The 17119-nt window shown below is 52.0% G+C and overlaps 2 protein-coding genes across 4 annotated transcripts in view; one reads left to right on the plus strand and one right to left on the minus strand.

Moving 5' to 3' along the window:
* The window catches only part of MYBL2 (MYB proto-oncogene like 2), a 29223-nt gene extending 23053 nt beyond the window's left edge, over positions 1-6170 (plus strand). Inside the window, exons 10-14 of one of the 3 annotated variants that reach the window (XM_007464755.1) lie at positions 237-336; positions 2118-2231; positions 3492-3584; positions 4899-5045; positions 5626-6161. In XM_007464755.1, coding sequence (XP_007464817.1) covers positions 237-336; positions 2118-2231; positions 3492-3584; positions 4899-5045; positions 5626-5754 — 583 coding nt within the window. In that variant the 3' untranslated portion in view covers positions 5755-6161. Of the gene's footprint in view, positions 1-236; positions 337-2117; positions 2232-3491; positions 3597-4898; positions 5046-5625 lie in introns of all 3 variants that reach the window. The other 2 variants (XM_007464756.1, XM_007464754.1) reach the window with 2 other exon arrangements.
* A 4445-nt stretch (positions 6171-10615) lies between these two features.
* Positions 10616-11170, minus strand: GTSF1L (gametocyte specific factor 1 like). The gene has a single exon (XM_007464801.1). It carries the CDS (start codon positions 11168-11170, stop codon positions 10616-10618), a length of 555 nt encoding a protein of 184 aa, XP_007464863.1.
* Between the last annotated feature and the right edge of the window lie 5949 nt (positions 11171-17119).

The raw sequence follows: 17119 nt of genomic DNA on the forward strand, positions 1-17119 counted from the left end.
CTCTTTCCCGTTTCTGAGGATAGCCCTCCCTCTCAGCCCCCGTAACTCCCTTCGGGGGTGGGGAGGTGGGTGTGTGGGCAAGTGTGATGGGAAGAGACTGTGTCCGGGGGTGGCCTCCCTGCTGCTGAGGCAGAGGTCTGGTGGAGGGCGGTGCGGGACTCACGGGCAGCCTGCAGCAGACCAGCTGGTGTCTGCCCCCAGCCCTGTCGTGAAGCTGCCTCTTCTGTCCCCGGCAGGTTTGTAACCCCAGATCAGAAGTACTCCAGGGACAGCACTCCTCACACACCGACCCCGTTCAAGAACGCCCTGGAGAAGTATGGACCACTAAAGCCCCTGGTACGTGGTACGGCCGGGCTGGTCCTCCAGCCGTCTACGGTTCACAGGGCCCCGTCCCTCTGAGATCTCATTAGATTCTCCCAACAGCCTTGAGAAGTTGCAGATACCCTAGTTTTACAAATGGGGCCCCCAGGGTGGAGTTACCAGTTCATCAGACCTCTCTTGAGCAGCTGCCACGTGCCAGGCGGTGCTGGGTGCTGGAGCCACAGTGGTGTCCTGGTGAAGCTGGGAGTTTGGGGTGGTGGAAGCTGGCATTCAGCACGTAAGTGCATAAATGACTAAATACTCGGCACATGGCCATGCCAAGCAGAACATGGGCAGGAGTTGGGGCGGAGAAGGACTTGCTCGGGCGCTGGGGCTGGTTCGGGAAAGTGGCGAATTGCTCCTCAAACCGAAGCCTTTTGACCAACTGCCTGTCCTTTGCAAAACACGGGAAAGCACTCGGGTGGGCTGGAGATGGCTCGCCAGTGAGGAGACACCTCCTCGCGTGCTTCCCCAGCAGTGTGAGAACAGCCCTCCTCCCCTGACTCTTCCTGGTTCGTGGGACGGTCCTGCTTTCCCCAAGGGCGAAAGAGAGAGCTGGCACCCCGGGTTTTCCGAAATAAGCTGTGTCTTAGAAACCAGCTGAAGGTGGGAGAAAGGCAGGTTGTGGAGAAGCATTTCCTGTGGACAAAGCCTTCAGTGAGCTCCCCTCCGTGCTCACCACGTGGGGTCTGCGTGGTGGGGCCGTGGTCTCCCCATACTGGGATGCAGCTGGTGGAGTTGCACAGGCCCCAGGCCAGGCCCCAGTCAGCACTGCCCTTTCCTGTCTGAGTGGGGTTCGGCTCCCGGATACTAAGAGATCTGTGTGCTCTCCAGGCACGGCTGGAGGGTGAATCTGCCCTTGGCAGCGATAGTTCAAGTACATGGGGGCTTTTATTTTATTTTAAAAAATTAATTTATTAATTTATTTATTTTTGGCTGCGTTGGGTCTTCGTGGCTGCACGCGGGCTTTCTCTAGTTGCGGCGAGCGGGAGCTACTCTTCGTTGCTGTGCACGGGCTTCTCATTGCGGTGGCTTCTCTTGTGGAGCGTGGGTTCTAGGCGCATGGACTTAAGTAGTTGCGGCACGCGGGCTCAGTAGTTGTGGCTCACATGCTTAGTAGTTGTGGCGCCTGGGCTTAGTTGCTCCGCGGCATGTGGGATCTTCCCGGACCAGGGCTCGAACCCGTGTCCCCTGCATTGGCAGGCGGATTCTTAACCACTGTGCCACCAGGGGAGCCCACATGGGGGCTTTTAGAGTGACTTCTCGGGTGTTACTGTACCCTACACCTGCTGCTCAGTAGCTCTCTCCCTCCCCTGGTTTCTGCCGCCTGAGCCCCCAGGCCCGAGAAAGGGAAATGGAATCAACGTCCCCGTTACTGTGGGATCAAGGAGTGAAGGAGTTAGGGTTTTGAGCGCATCCGGGTTCTAACCTCACAGCTGTGTGGCCTTGGGCTGGGGTCTCGCCCTCTCTGAGCCTCCGTTTCTACCTCGTGGAAGAGGTAGACAGCTATTTCCCCGGGTTGTGTGAGGTTGGCTGTGGTCAAGTGGGGACACTCCGGGCCTGTGCGGCTCTCAGTGAGCAGAGGCCAGTGTCCCAGGCAGGACAGTTAGTGGCCATGGATACTGTGTGTGAGGCCAATGTCCCGGCACTGGGCCTCCTCCCTGCGTTGCCTGGGTCTGCCCCGCCGCTCCCGTGAGCAGGCTCTACCTGTGTCCTACGGCCTGGGTGCAGGGCCTCACTCACATCCCTGCCTGTAGCCCCAGACCCCGCACCTGGAGGAGGACTTGAAGGAGGTGCTGCGCTCCGAGGCCGGCATCGAGCTCATCATTGAGGACGAAGTGAGGCCCGAGAAGCAGAAGAGGAAGGCTGGGGTGAGTGGCTGGCGGAGCGGGGAGCGGGTCTGGTAGACATAAGGCACCGGGGGAAGTGGAACTGTGGCCCCGGCCCTTTGTTCCTGCAGAGTGGTTGTCCGTGAAACCAACCAACGTAAGGCCTTGGTGCCTGGGACCCTTCCCTCTTCCCCTTTGAACTGGTGCCTTAGTTATTCAGCACTGTTTGGACCCCTCTGAAGCGGGCTCTGGGCTGGGGGGGGCGTCAGAACAGTGAGCAAGACCCAGAGTGGTCGCTCCCTCCAGGAGTGCAGTGGGTGGAAACGGCAGACACCCCAGTGCCTCGATACATACGGTGTTACGGGGGCAGAAAGGGCACACTGAGGATCTCAAGGGAAATCCTTGGTATGGAGCCAGCCAGGTGTCCTGGCTGCATGAGCAGGTTGGGGACAGTGGGCTACGGTGAGGTGGGGAGCTGCTCTGGGCAGGGCCGGGCCATACTGGACAAGCTCTCCCGCTGCCTGGCATGTGGGGTTTCCCAACAGCAGGTGGCTCCATGTCCCCTCTGTCTTTGTGCCCCTTTCTTCCCAGGTGCTCTCCTGGGGAGCAAGGAAGATGGGAGTGTGCCGGGGTAGAGGGTGGGTGGGAAGGTGGGTGGCCAGGCTGGGAGGGACCCACTGGGCTGGGCCCCTGGGCGTGTACGTAGAGCATGGCTGGGACCCTCCGTGGCCTCTCTGTGTCTGAAGGTGGTTCTGAGCCGCGGTGGCACCTGTTTGGGGCACAGTGCTGGGTTGGAGGGTGAGTACTAGTCTCAGAGCCCCTCCCTGGCATTGGAGCTGACCCCTGGCCTGCTTATAGGAAGTGCGGGGGTGGGGCTGAACATTCCTTTAACACCTGTGTCCTGTGGGGTCCCACATCTCCATGTCACTCACCTGCAGGTAGGTGTTTTAGCTGTAACTTGGCTGTTTAGGGGAGTGTTTCGTGCAGTAGAGACTTGGGGGCTGCGCTTGGTCCCTTTGGGGATGAGGTTGGGTGGAGGGTGGCGTTGGTGTCCTCAGTACAAACACTGAGCATCTGGCAGGGCAGTCTGCTCTGTGGGCAGAGTCTGCATCAGGGCCAAAGTGTCCCGGTCCCCCCCACCCCGCCCGCCCCCAGAAAATCCTCGCCAGCCGGGCATGCTCAAGGACTCCCCTGCACCAGGGCCTGGTTCTGTGACCAGGGCAGCTGAGGCAGGCGTCATCAGGTGCTGGTGGTGACCCGGGGAATCCAAACGCCTGCCCTAAGCACCTCCTCCTCCCCCAGCTGCGGCGAAGCCCCATCAAGAAAGTCCGCAAGTCCCTGGCCCTTGACATTGTGGATGAGGATGTGAAGCTGATGATGTCCACGCTGCCCAAGGCTCTGCCTTTGGTAAGGGGTCTGGGAGAGAAGCCATCCTGTGAGGCCACCTGCTACTCCCCAACTGAGCTGCAGGAGGCTGGGGGAATGGAGTCTCCCTGGGGGTCTTCGCCTCTTGAGCCCTTTAGCCTGGAGAGGACCCTGGAGATGGAGTCCGGTGATTCTCGGGCTGGGCTTCCACGTGCCGGGCTCAGCAGGGAGGGGGCAGCTGGGCACCACCCACCTGGCTTCAGTCCAGACAGCCCTGCTTGTGTCTTTCACAGAAAGGTTTATTTGGCAAGAGTTGCTTTGCTAGAACCCGTTTGACAGCAGTGGTTTCTGAGTTCCCAGCGCCTTCCCTTTCATTCTGCTCCCGAGGGTGACCCAGGAGAGTGTCGGTGACGTGCCTCAGGGCATAGCCAGGGGATTGGGGCACCTCAGCTGTGGCATGGGTGCTTCCCAGTTCCCAGGCCAACCTCCAGCAAGGGGGCTGCTGCCTACACAGAGCCTGGGCCCCAGAAACCATGCCATTCTAGAGATCCCTTGCAGCAGACAGTGGGGTGAGCCCGTCTTCCGCTGGTAGCAGACAGTGAGGGCTGTGGCAGAGCTCATGAGACAGGTTTGCCTGACTAGATCCTGCAGGTGCGCCTGCTGCTCTCATAGCCCGTGCAGACAAACCTCCCTTTGGCCAGGCATCCCCGCCAGGCTGGGGACTTAGTGCCCGCCAGCCAGACCTGCAGCCAGCATCACCTTGGGCAAGTAAAATAATTAGCAGAAAGAGAAAAAGTTAGGGCAAGTGGTTAAGAGCAGAGGAGGTGGAGTGGGGGGCCTAGGGTGAGTCCTGACACCGGGCCCTGGTCTTTGGCATCTCTTAGGTCCCTGAGCCTCAGGTTCTTGCCTTTAATGAGGGCACTGAGCCCAGTAGGCTGTTAGGAGGGTAAAGGCCTCTCCGGGAGTCCTGGAGTGCTTTGTGCAGCTCCCAGTGAGTTCTAGTCGACGCCGGCACCTCTGTGGGTGTTTCTGGTCCCAGGAGAAGCTGGAGCATCTTCGTCTCCACCTGCGACGGGGAGGAACCAGATTCGTGTAAAAAGGCACCAGCATTATTGGGCGTTTACTAGGTGCCAGGCTCTGAAACAGGCACTTTACAACTGTTTTCCTACTGAATCTTTAAATGAACTCCCATCTGGAAGAGGAAACTGAGGCTTAGAGAAGGAATATCCTGCCCAAGGTCCCAACAGAGGTGGTGGTGCTGGAATGTGCCTGCTGTTTTGTTTTCTCCTTCCCACAAAGAGCTCATGGCAAAATGTTGAGCCTTCAATTTGGTTTTGGTTTCAGCCAACCAACATCCCACCAGGCTCCTCTGGCCTCACCCCGTCGGGCAGCAGAGAGGACAGCAGCCTGCTCAATGAGGGCTTCCTGCAGGCCAAGCCCGAGAAGCCGGCGGCCCAGAAGCCCCGAGGCCACTTTCTAACTCCTGCCCCTGTGAGTGCATCCTCCTTGGACCCTTGCTTTGTGCGCTTCACACCTCAGGGCCTTTGCACAGGCTTTGCCTCTTCCTGATTAACCTAGGCTTCACATCTCTGTCCAGACGTCACTCCCTCAGGGAATCTGTGTACTAGAGACCACGCCCTCCACTAAGCCCCACCTTCATGATGTGGCCTCACTTGTAATTAAGACACTGTCTCTGTGACTTCTGTCCTTGAAGGCAGGGGTGCCCTGCCTGCTCCTCTCACCATCTGCACAGGTCAACCCCTCTCTGCTCCTCACCAGCCTGCGTGGCTGTAGCTTTTCCTCATGCAGAGGCTGGTGCCGCGTAGTAGGGGTGGGGGTGGGGGGGCTTGTGTCCTGGTCCAGCCTCCTTGCTCTACATCTGAGGACTCCCAGAGATGGGAGTGACTTTCCCAGGTCCACCAGGAAGGTGCAGTGAGCACAGAAAGACTTGTGGCTTCTAGAGGGAGGGAGCGTCATAGAAATGTCCCCACCCCTCCCCGACCATAGTCGCCAGGCTTCCCTGGGAGCACGCTGCCCCTGCCTGTATGGTAACCCTTTTGCCTCCTCCCAGATGACCAGCGCCTGGAAGATGGTGGCCTGTGGGGGGACCAGGGACCAGCTCTTCATGCAGGAGAAAGCCCGGCAGCTCCTGGGCCGCCTGAAGCCCAGCCACACATCTCGGACCCTTATCTTGTCTTAGGGGCTTGGCAGTCACGAGCCCATTCTCATGTTTACAGGGGGCTGGGGGGCCGAGTCTAGGCTGTGAATTTGAGAATCACACAAAGATGACCGCCTGCAGGGAGCCTTCTGCTGCCGGTCCCTCCCCAGACTGCTCAGGTGGAGACAGAGCAGGGCCACCCACTGTCCTGTCTCCGAGTCCGGCTGCAGCTGCGGGCGATTCCTGGTGCTAACAGAACAAAGTCCCACCTCTGAGCTGGCCCAGCCCTCCCCCCAGTGCCACAGGGAGCCCCGTTAGCTTCTCCCAAGCCCTGGTCAGGCCTGGCCTCATCTCAGACCCCTGCTTAGGACAGGGGATGTGGCCAGCGTGCTCCTTCCTTCAACCAGTTGTTACATTTTCTTGAAAGAATAAAAGTTGTTTTTCTCCTGTGCTCTGGACCCCACCTTTCTCCTGGATCCTGCTCGTGGTTCCCTGGTGACAGTGCTTCCCTGGTGACTGTCCTTAGGGCCCTGAGGGATGCGGGGACCAGGGCCCTCATCCTTGGAGTGCAACCTTGTCTGCACAGCCCAGGCCTGGGTCTCTGGACTCTGTTGCCCCCAGGGACCCAATGTGCTGGAGGCAGTTTTCTCTGTACCCTGTGGGTGTTTCTCAAAGCTCTGAGGACTTGGGGAAGGGGTGGGGCAGTGGTTGGCCCTTGCTGTGGGTGGTGGTTGGCTGAACTGGCCTGTGATGAGCCCCACCCCCAGATCAGGCTGGTAAACAAGGAGTGACTGGCAGGTGGGCAGAACCTTCTGGCCATGGTGGCCCTAACTTCCCAAGGCTAAGGCAGCAGTTCCAGCCTGGGCTCTGGACCCTGGTCATAGCCCAGTGCACAGACTGTGGCACTTGACTGGTGGCCGGGAAGAGTCCCTGGGGACTGAAGAGGGGCATGTGTCTGATTTAGAGGGGTCTAAATCAGGGAGTGATGTTTTCAGCAGTGGGGTCCATCGGACAGGGCATGTGACCATCCCTGGGGGCTGCGGTCTCAGTTCACCGCAGGACGGCATCTGTCTGGGCAGCCCGGTATCCACACCCTGCTTCAGTGCCTCTGGTTCCCAAGAGAGACTTGGGGGCAGGTCCTCTTCCCTGGGGTCTCCAGCCTCTAAAGAGAGGACTGGGAGTTAGGACGCCAGGGTTCAAGTCTGCCTGACTCCGACACAGCCCTGTCCTGTCGGCTGCACACAGAGTTCTGTGACAGCATTGACAGCCTTCCCCAGGCAGCCCCCATTGGTCACACATAGCCAAGCCTGGTTTGAGCCTGGCTGCGTCCTGGTCCCCGTTTGAGACCTGTGACGGGCCTCTACCCTTCCCACCTGCCTCCTGCCCACGTGGCTGAGCTGGACACTCCAGCCAATCCCATGGCTGGGCCATGCCAGCTTCACGCCCCTGTGCATTTGCTGATTTCTTGGCCCGGACGCCCCTCTGCCCACCTCCAGATCCCTTCCTCTGGTGACCCAGGCGCTGTCACTGACTGCTCCCCACAGGGCTGTTGGCATTGATGGGCGACCTGCCCTGCAGTGAGGGTGGGGGCAGGGGGATACCTTTGTCTCTAGGAGGTCATACTGTGGAACATCCACGTCAGACCCAGATGCAGCATGCCTGGGGACCACTTGGGATTCCCCACCCCCTGGGGTCATCATAAGCTCCTGGGGGTGATTCACAGTGGACTGGCCTGCAACCTGCCAGGGGCGTCTGCCCAGCGACGCCCTCCCCACTGTCCTCCCCACCCACTGGGGCTTTACCCTGAGGCTCTCACCTGTCCCCCAAGCAAGGTGGCTGCAGTCACTGCAGACCTGTTAGCTTGCCCTGGGGCTGTTCTCTGCTTTGTGCCTGAAATAAACACACATCCAGGGTCCCTCCAACCACTGCCCTCCCTCCCCCAGCTTCGGATGAGGCATGGTTCTTTCTGGTGTTGAGGATACGAGAGCAAAAAAGAAAAAAGAAAAATACCCCACCCGACTCCACCTGCAAACAACCTTAATCTTCTGGAGCTTAGACTCTATATAACATGCCAGAGGCAACAGGGGCTCCAAAAAAACAGCAGAGGAGCAATATGGGGGCTGGGCTGTCTGCTAAGAGGTAGGTTTGAGAGAAGGTCTGTCCACCGTGTGGACAGGGAGGGAGGAGCCCACTTGGGAAGGGTGGATTGGGTGCCACTGCAAGGGTGCTGAGGGCCCTGCTGTGGTTTGACCATGAGATTGGGGGCCACAGCGCTCCAGCAGGGCCTGCAGCCTGGGGAACTTGACTATCCCGGCTCATCCGGAGCCCGGCGTTTTCCAGGCCAGAGTGACAAGCAAGAGGGAAATAGCCAGCAAGGAGCCGAGGTGCCAATCTAAATGCCCAGCAGTGAGAGTCATGGATCGTATGGAATTCCTATTTTTTTCTTATTTTGAGTTTATGTTTTGTTTCAATTAGGTTTGGGTACTTGCCGAAAAACTGGGAGCCTTTGCAAGGATGGTGCGACTCTATCGCCACCTGGTGTCCATTGGTGTGTTTGCAGCAGCAGGTAAAGTGAGCCATAGAAGTTTCTTGAAGTTCTTGGTAGGTCTTTGAAGCATTTTTCCGATTTTCAGGCCCCTTCTTCAGCATCCACATCAAGCACTTGTCTGGCCTTTGCTTGAACTCCTCCACTGAAGGGGAGAGGTGGCTCTAAAAGCAATCGGAAAGCTGGTTGGTGGGGAAATCAGGCTCTCAGGACAGGTAGCTGATAGGCCAGGATACGCTTGGGAGTGTGATTGCTTGAATGAGCCACTTTCTCAGAAGACCCCAGTGAGAATCTTTTCTATGTTCCAGCTATTTCCAGAGATCACCAAGGCTCTGATGCAGTAATGACAGTGATTTACCCCCTCTAAGATAGATTTTATGTTTCCACCCTTGGCTGGATGTGTTTGAGAGCAACTAAAGCCGAGTTTCGATATGAGTTGAAAATCGAACTTTTCACTGATACAGACCGGTGGTCTCAAGCTGGTCAGGATGCTGTTTTACTTGTATATTAACTAGGGCTGACCTATAGGTATTTAGGTTATAGTACGTAATGAACGGGACAGTCTGACAACGACAGGTACTGAGCCTGAGTCTCAAATGCTCTTCAGAAAGGCATGGGGGATGTCCTCCCTGAGTAGCAGGCCTGGTACCCAGTAGGTGCTGATTGATACCTCATCCTGCCATGATGTGATGTGGCCAAGAGGGAAGCCTAGGGCAGCTAGGACTAGACGGGTAGGGAAGCCTTCATGGTTTTTTAGTGTTGATTCCTAGCTTAATTCTTCTGTGTTCAGGGAGGAGAGCCTCTGTGGCTTCAAATCTTTGAAATGTGTTGAAATTTGCCTTTTCTGGTCAAGCATATCATCAATTCTGTCAGTGTTATGCACTGGGAAGAAACGTGAGGTCTGCAGGCACTGGTGGCGGTGTCCCTTTTTTCTGTTTTCTGCTTTTTTTTGTGGACCTAGATTAGCCAACCCCCAAATGACACATGATAAGAATGTTGTCTGAAGCCACTGAATGTTGGAGTGTTTTGTTACACAGCATTAATGTGACAATAACTAGCCGATAGGAAGGTAGCTTGTGTCAGCTAAAGAACCCTGAGGAAATGAACAGTGCACGGTGGGCTCAACAGCGTGGAGGAGGAACTTAGGAGACTAGGAACTTTGTTGGAAATAAGTGGGAGGAAGGATTCCGGAATCCAGAGTCACTGTGACGATGCCTGTGTCTTGATTGTTACCCAGGACATCTGGCAAGCTTTCCAGGGGTTTCCTGGCAGCCATGGATAAAGCTCTGACTTTGGATCAGACAGACCTGGATGTGAATCCCAGCCTGGCTCTTTCCTGCTCTGAGCCTTGGAGTTCTTGGCTATAAAATGGGAGAACCCCTAACCTTCCAGAGTTGTTGAAGGGGTTGGATAGAACACTGGCACACACTTGGGGCTCAGAAAACATGGGCTCTTACAATATTATTACAAAATGCTTTCTCATTTCTTTCTGTGCACAAGAACGCTGCAAAGGAGAAGTTAGTGTCCATGTTTCAGTTGACTGTTCTGAGCAGAAGTTACTAGAACGTGGTCAAGTCAGGACTTGAGCCCAGTTAAGGCCAGCACTTTAGTGCCCTGTTTCGTGTAACCGTCTGTTTTTGAAATTCCATGGTTAATAAAATGCTTGGACTAGAGAACTGCCACATAGGAAGTAGGTGAAAACAAAAACAGTGGCATGGACTTGGCTTTCATCAGTTGCAGTAGGGCTTGGCATACAATAGACCACAGGCCAAATCCAGCCCATCACCGGTTTCTGTAAACAGTTCTGTCCATGGTCTACATATTTCCTATGGCTGCTGTCATGTTACCAAGGCAGAGCCAAATAGTTGTGACAGAGACCATATGACTCAAAGCCTGAAATATTTACTCTCTGGCCTTTTATAGAAAAAGTGTGCTCGTCTCTGAGTTAAACAACATGTCTTAGCCTTTCCACGTCTTACGGAAAGAGCGTCCTCGCTCTTTTTCACGGGAGCATACTATTTCTTCACATGGCGGCACCATAATTTATTTAATCAAATACTCCCAATGGATATTTAGATCAGTTCCGACCTTTTGCTGCTACACATAATGCTGCCATGAATACCCTTGTACTTACCTCATTGTCCACATGTGTGAATATATTACAGGATGAAAACCCAGAAGTAGAATTACTTCATCACGTTGATAGTTTTTATAGCTATTGTCAAATTGCCCTCCAGGGAAGTTTACCAACTTACGTTCTCTTACCAATGTTATGAAAGTGCCCATTTTGTCCCATTTTTGTCAGCAGAGTGTTATTAAACCTATCTGTTAGGTAAAAGAAAAGCATCCCACTGTAGTTTACTTTGTACGCCTTTTATTCTGGTGAGTTGCATCTCCTTTCATGCATTTAAGAGGCCTGCATCTCCTTTCTGTGGCTGGCGGTTTACTCTCCTGGTCTGATGATCTTCTTTCTGCGGGGTGGGTCAGGGATGGGGTGTGGTCCTCTCTCTCCGACTCTGTCGCGTCGCTTTCACAAGTAAGGTTTTGGGGAACAAAAGTCTTAAGGACAAACATGGGGTGGCAATTCGTGCTATCTACATTCCAGACGTCGGAGTTGGGAAGCCGGCGGGACACTGGAGGGGTGTTTCCGTTCTGCTCTGAACTCGGAAGGCTGAACTTCAGAGGGCTCAAGCTGTCCTCTTCCTCCACTGTGCTTCTGTTGACACAGGCAGCCTCATGCTCCTCCAGCTTTTTGATGGGGAACACGTGGCAGGCGTTGTATTTGCAGCTGGCCATCTTTTTGGCTTTTTGGGGGTTCTTTCTCCTGCATGACGCCAGGTGGTATTGAAATCTTCTGAGTGGGATTCGGTGTTGAGGGTTGTAAGGGCAAATTTCTAAGGCTTCTGGCTCCATGGGAAATAGTTCTTGAAGCAGAATAGTCTGATGCCCGGAGTCAGAATGAAACGTCCTTCGTGGAAAAGCCCTTTGGTAAGGAAGATGGAGCAGTCCTCTGCCAGCGTTGGCCCTTGGAACTCTGTTGGCGCATGTCTGAACAACCTGTGCTCCCTGTTCTTTGAGACCACGAGCGGTGGGTTGAAGAAAGACAAGGGGCTATTAGGAGCAGCTGCACAGAGAGCAGACAGTCATCAAATGGCACATGAGACAGAAGGACCACACAAAGCAGATGCAAGAGCCCAAACCACAGCAGCCCCTCAGGGAGGTGAAGAAGGTATGTGGCAGCCTCTGCCCTTGCCTCTGACTCAAACTATGTGATGCCTCGGGAGTCACGGACAGTCATAATGGGCAGCGTGTGTCATCAGAAAAAGGCTGCTTGTTGCCCATCGCTTTCAAGGGACAAGGTGGGCTTGGGGAAAGCTGCCATTCAAACCTGTTGTCTTTTTCTTAAATTGAAGTGTAGTTGATTTATAATATTGTGTTAGTTTCTGGTGTACAGCAAAGTGATTCAGATATATATATATATATATATATATATACTTTTCCATTATGGTTTATTACAGGATATTGAATATAGTTCCCTGTGCTATACAGTGAGACCTTGTTGTTTATCTATTTTATATATAATAGTTTGTATCTGCTAATCCCAAACTCCTAATTTATTATTTACCAGTCTTTAAACCTATATGTTTAATATAATTTCTGATATATTTGGGTTTAAACCTACCATCTTATTTTGTGCTTCCTAGCCTACTCTTTGGTTCAGTTTTTTTCTCCTTTCTTCCCTTATTTTAAATAGACGTTAAAACTTCCCATTTCTTTCACTATTTTGTAAGTTATACCGTTTCGTGGTTACTCTACAATGAAAACATTTATAGATAACTTATCAAGGCTTAAAGTTAATAAGTATTACCTTCTTCCTGGATAATACAGGGCTTTTTCTTCATTTACTTCCCTCCTGACTTATTATGTTATTGTTCCCTGTATTTAAGCCTAATTTTAAAGGAAACTTCACAAGACAGTATTGCTGGTTTTTTTTTTGTTTTTTTGTTTTTTTTTTTGCGGTACACGGGCCTCTCACTGTCCTGGCCTCTCCCGTTGTGGAGCACAGGCTCCGGACACGCAGGCTCAGCGGCCATGGCTCACGGGCCCAGGCGTTCCGCGGCACGTGGGATCTTCCCGGACCGGGGCACGAACCCGTGTCCTCTGCATCAGCAGGCGGACTCTCAACCACTGCGCCACCAGGGAAGCCTGGTATTGCTGGTTTGTTTACACTTGTGCTCACATTTACTTCTGTCTACTTGTGCATCTCAGACTCACCATGTGGGATCACTTTGTTTCTGCTCAAAGTTTTCTCTTTTTAGAATTTCCTCTTGACAAACTCTTTTGATTTCGTTTGTCTGAAAGTGTATTTATTTCACCCTCCTTCTCGAAGTTATTTTTGCTGGGAGTAGTTGTGCTATTTTCTTCACGTTGAAGCAGAGCCCAGTTTCTTTCTAACTTCCATCCTGTGATTAAGAATCCAGAATCCCATGGTTACCTCACTGTTTTTGAAGTGAATCTATGTCTTTTCATAGGTCTGTTTCAAAGAACTTTTCTTTATCTTTGGTTTTCCTACAGTTTCACTCTGATGTCGACCTGTGGATTTCTTTTTATTTATTCTTTCCTTTTATTTGTCGGTTGGACCTCAGAAACCTATGGATTAGTGTCTTTCATTCGTTTTGGAAAATGGTCAGGCATTGTCTCTTCAATTACCGCTTCTACCTTATTCTTTTACTTCCACTGAAATGATAAATGCTCATTCTACTGACATTTCATTGTCCAAAGTGAGTTTCATGGCCACACCTAACTTCAGCGGTTGAGGAACTACAGGCCTGTCACGTGCACAGAAGGAGGTGAATAGGAACTTTGACAAAAGTCCTAAGAATGTCCCCATTTCTGTTCTTTTTGTCACCAGTATTTTTTTCACTTTTCTCCACACATACAGAGCATGCCTTCTCCCCAAGAGAGAAAACCCAAAGTCCTAGCTCAGACTTGGTGAAAAACGCTCAACCAGTGCTCACTGGGGGCTTCCTGGGTTCTGGCCAGGACCTTCCTCTGCACTGATGGGAATCCTAGTGTCTCCAGCGAAGCCAAGCTGTCCCCTGTGAGGAATGAGAGACCTGCAGAGTCATGCTTGCTGTATCCCACCACCAACTTGAATGTCCTATACACAAGGATGGCTCCTGGTATACTTTGCTGAGAAGGAGTCCTTGGTAAATTGTAACTTCCACACCATTTACGTGACAGAGAGCCCATTTCCTCTAAGCCTGCAACCCAGTATTGAAGGAACTATTGGCCCTACTGGGAGCTAACAAGTGGTTCAGCATCTGCTCTGATGTGTCCCCAAAGCCCGGGATGGTGTTTGTTGATGATGTTGACAATGTTTTTTTGTTCCCAGTCCCATAGCCTCTTTCATGCTCATGACCAGGGGTGGCCCAGACTCAAGTGATTCAAGCATCTGTAAGTCTGCTAATGGAGATGATAATGAAAGCATTTCTTCTGTTACTGAAATCCACATAATAAGGAACAGGGCATTAGCTGTTGTAGGTTTCTTTGTGGCCAAGCACCCATTAGCGGGGCAGGCTAACATTTAATCCATTACAGAGAGAGGGAAGGCCTGGCTTGTTAATGTTTCTAACAGACGTCTTGAATGGCCCTCCAGCCTGCAGCCTTCTCCAAGCATCTACTTCATGCCTGGGACCTGACAGGTCACTCACCATGGCAACAGGAGGGGAGAGAGGGATGCAGACACACCTGTCTGGGCAGCAATTCTCAGGCCTGTGCACGTGAAAGACCAAAAATGCAAGCGAGGTCAGATCTGCTTTCTCTCCCTCCCTTCCCACTCTGATCATCTTGAGAGATGCTGCCAACAGCTGGAAAAGCAGGTATGGAGAAGAGGTCATAGAATGCGCAGAAACAATGTTTCCTGAAGATGAAAAATTGTGTGTCTTGGCCAGCCAAGTCAGCAATTATCATTATGGGGTGGGATGGAGAATCAGAGTCACTATGAATCCAAATCCTTCAGGCTTGGAGAGAATTCTTTTTTTGTTTGTTTGTTTATTTATTTTGGCTGTGCTGCGCAGCATGCAGCATCTTATTTCCCTGACCAGGGATCAAACACCTGCCCCCTGCAGTGGAAGCGCGGAGTCCTCCGTTCCCTGGAGGGACCTCCAGGGAATTCCCTCAGAGAGACTTCTGATGACATTCAGGCCAGCTTCTCTCCCAGTGCCAGCATCCCCTCCCAAGCATCCCTGGAGGATGATCATATAGTGATGGGGTGCTTCCTACCCCCCACCCCCGGCCCTGAACTTTCCCTTGTTAGGTTTACACTATAGTCTGCAATAGTCACACAATTATGTCTAAAGCAACAATCTACATACTTTTCTTTTTTTTTTTTTCGGTATGCGGGCCTTTCACTATTGTGGCCTCTCCCGTCGCGGAGCACAGGCTCCGGCTGCGCAGGCTCAGCAGCCCACGGCCCACGGGCCCAGCCTCTCCGCGGCATGTGGGATCCTCCCGGATCAACCAGGGCACGAACCCGTGTCCCCCGCATCGGCAGGCGGACTCTCAACCACTGCACCACCAGGGAAGCCCCTGCATACTTTAATTTAAAAGTACTTTATGGCTAACAAATTCTAACCTTCATCTCAGCCTTCAGGGAGTCGTAATATTTTTACAATAGTAACATCAAAGATCACTGATAACACAGATCACCATAACCCATATAATAATAAGTTAAAAGTTTGAAATATTGCAAAAATTGCCAAAACGTGACACAGAGACATGAAGTAAGCAAATGCTATTGGAAAAATGATGCCAATAGACTTGCTCGATGCAGGGTTGTCACAAACTTTCAATTGGTAAAAAACGCAATAAAGCAAAGTGCCCTAAAAACGAGGTATGCCTGTCCCATGACACTTCATAAATAGCTGATCCTCAAGAAATAAGAGAAAACTTTAAAACAGGATTTTCTGAAATACGTTCCATGGAAAACTAGCTGCCTGAGGTGGTATGAGGTGTTGGAAGAAAAGGCCGCACTCAGGAGACACTGAGCGGGGCAAGGTCCATGGTGGTTCTGCCTGAGGACTTCTGGGTCCATGCTGGTGGCACTGGGATCCCCAGAGCTACTTGCAGGACTCATGCTCCAAGGAACGTCAGCTTGGAAAAAATAAGTTCAGTGTCATAAATAAATACAAACAGAAAAGACATTTCATTCAAGCATCTGTAAAGAACTGACAGAAACAGATGCCATTCTAAGCCACAAAGACAACCTCCGAGGTACTAACAAGCAGTATTTTTCCAGCCACATTATCTGACCACAAAGCAATAAAAAAAACAGAAATTGAAAACAAAAGGATAAACAGAAAGAAAATTAAACCAGTTGGAAATTTATTCCTAAATAACTCAAATCAAAGAAGGGAACAAAACTGCAATTATAGGCCATTCAGAACATAATGACAATTGGAACTTCACATAGCAAAACCCATGGAATGTAAACGTGTACTCGCATGGCTCTAAATGTTTGTGTTGTTAAACGGGGAAGACAAACTTAATGAAGCATCCAACTCAAGGAGCTAGAAAATAAGCAACAAGATAAACCTAGGGAGAGAATTAAAAGTAAAGGTAAAAATTAATGAGACGGAAAACATAAAAATCAGTAGGACTGGTAAATCAAAGACTCAGCTACTTGTAAATCGCTATAAGACACCTAGACTTGTAAAAGCCCACTAAAGGGAGGGGCCAGGAAGCAAGTGAGAGAGAGGATACAAAGAGAGAAAGAAAGAAAAAGAAAGGAAGAAAGAAAAGAAAGAAAAGAAGGAAGAAAGAGAGAAGGAAAGGAAAGGAAGGAAGGAAGGAAGGAGGGAGGGAAGGAAGGAAGGAGGGAGGGAGGAAAGAAAGAAAAGCAAAAGAAATTTAGCCAAAGCTGCAGAGAAGAGTTTTCACATTAAAAGGGAATACTGGAGCTTCCCTGGTGGTCCAGTGGTTGGGACCCCATGCTTCCACTGCAGGGGGCATGGGTTTGATCGCTGGTTCTGGAACTGAGATCCCACATGCCCTGCGGTGTGGCCAAAAAAAATAAAACAAAGAGAATAATTAATACATATGGTACACTAGTTAATTTGGAGGGTTCAATGGAGAATGCATGTCAACTCAGGCTGCCATAATAAAATACCACAGACTGGGTGCATGAAACAACAGAGGGTCATTTTCTCATGATTCTGGAGACTGAACATCCAAGATCAAGAATCTGTGCCTAAGGGTCTCTCTGCTCTAGCAGCCTGAAGTCAGCCAGACCCCCTTCCCACACTTGGCCCCAGGAGCAACTCAGGCCTCATTCCAACATCAGTGATGGGGGTGTGACGTGGGGCCATGGCCCCAGGTGCCACAAGCCAGCCCTCCCGCACCTCCCCAGGGGTCACTTCAACACTGAGCATTCGTCCCTGACAGGTGCCCTGTGGATTTGCTTCTGCTGCTTGGAGCTCACCAGTTTCATGGTGTTCTACCAGGGATGTGACTGTCTTCACCTGGGTTCTCCCAGAAGCAGAGCCTGAGACAAGGATTCAAGTGCAAGTAGTTTATTCAGGAAGTGCAGGTATGGTTGGGGAAGTGAGATACATTTGTATGTACACTCACATGCAGATGGTAAAAAAGAATGAGACAAAAATTGTAGCGGGGGCTTCCCTGGTGGCGCAGTGGTTGAGAGTCCACCTGCCGATGCAGGGGACACGGGTTCGTGCCCTGGTCCGGGAGGATCCCACATGCCGCGGAGCGGCTGGGCCCGTGAGCCATGGCCGCTGAGCCTGCGTGTCCGGAGCCTGTGCTCCGCAGCGGGAGAGGCCACAACAGTGAGAGGCCTGCGTACCG

This window comes from Lipotes vexillifer, unplaced genomic scaffold (genome assembly GCF_000442215.2).
Source record: "Lipotes vexillifer unplaced genomic scaffold, Lipotes_vexillifer_v1.1 scaffold53, whole genome shotgun sequence".
NCBI classification, from domain to species: domain Eukaryota; kingdom Metazoa; phylum Chordata; class Mammalia; order Artiodactyla; family Lipotidae; genus Lipotes; species Lipotes vexillifer.

What these genes read in the sequence shown, in the direction of transcription:
- GTSF1L (XM_007464801.1), bottom strand. Translation starts at nt 11,170, where the DNA reads ATGGAGCCAGAAGCCTTAGAAATTTGCCCTTACAACCCTCAACACCGA.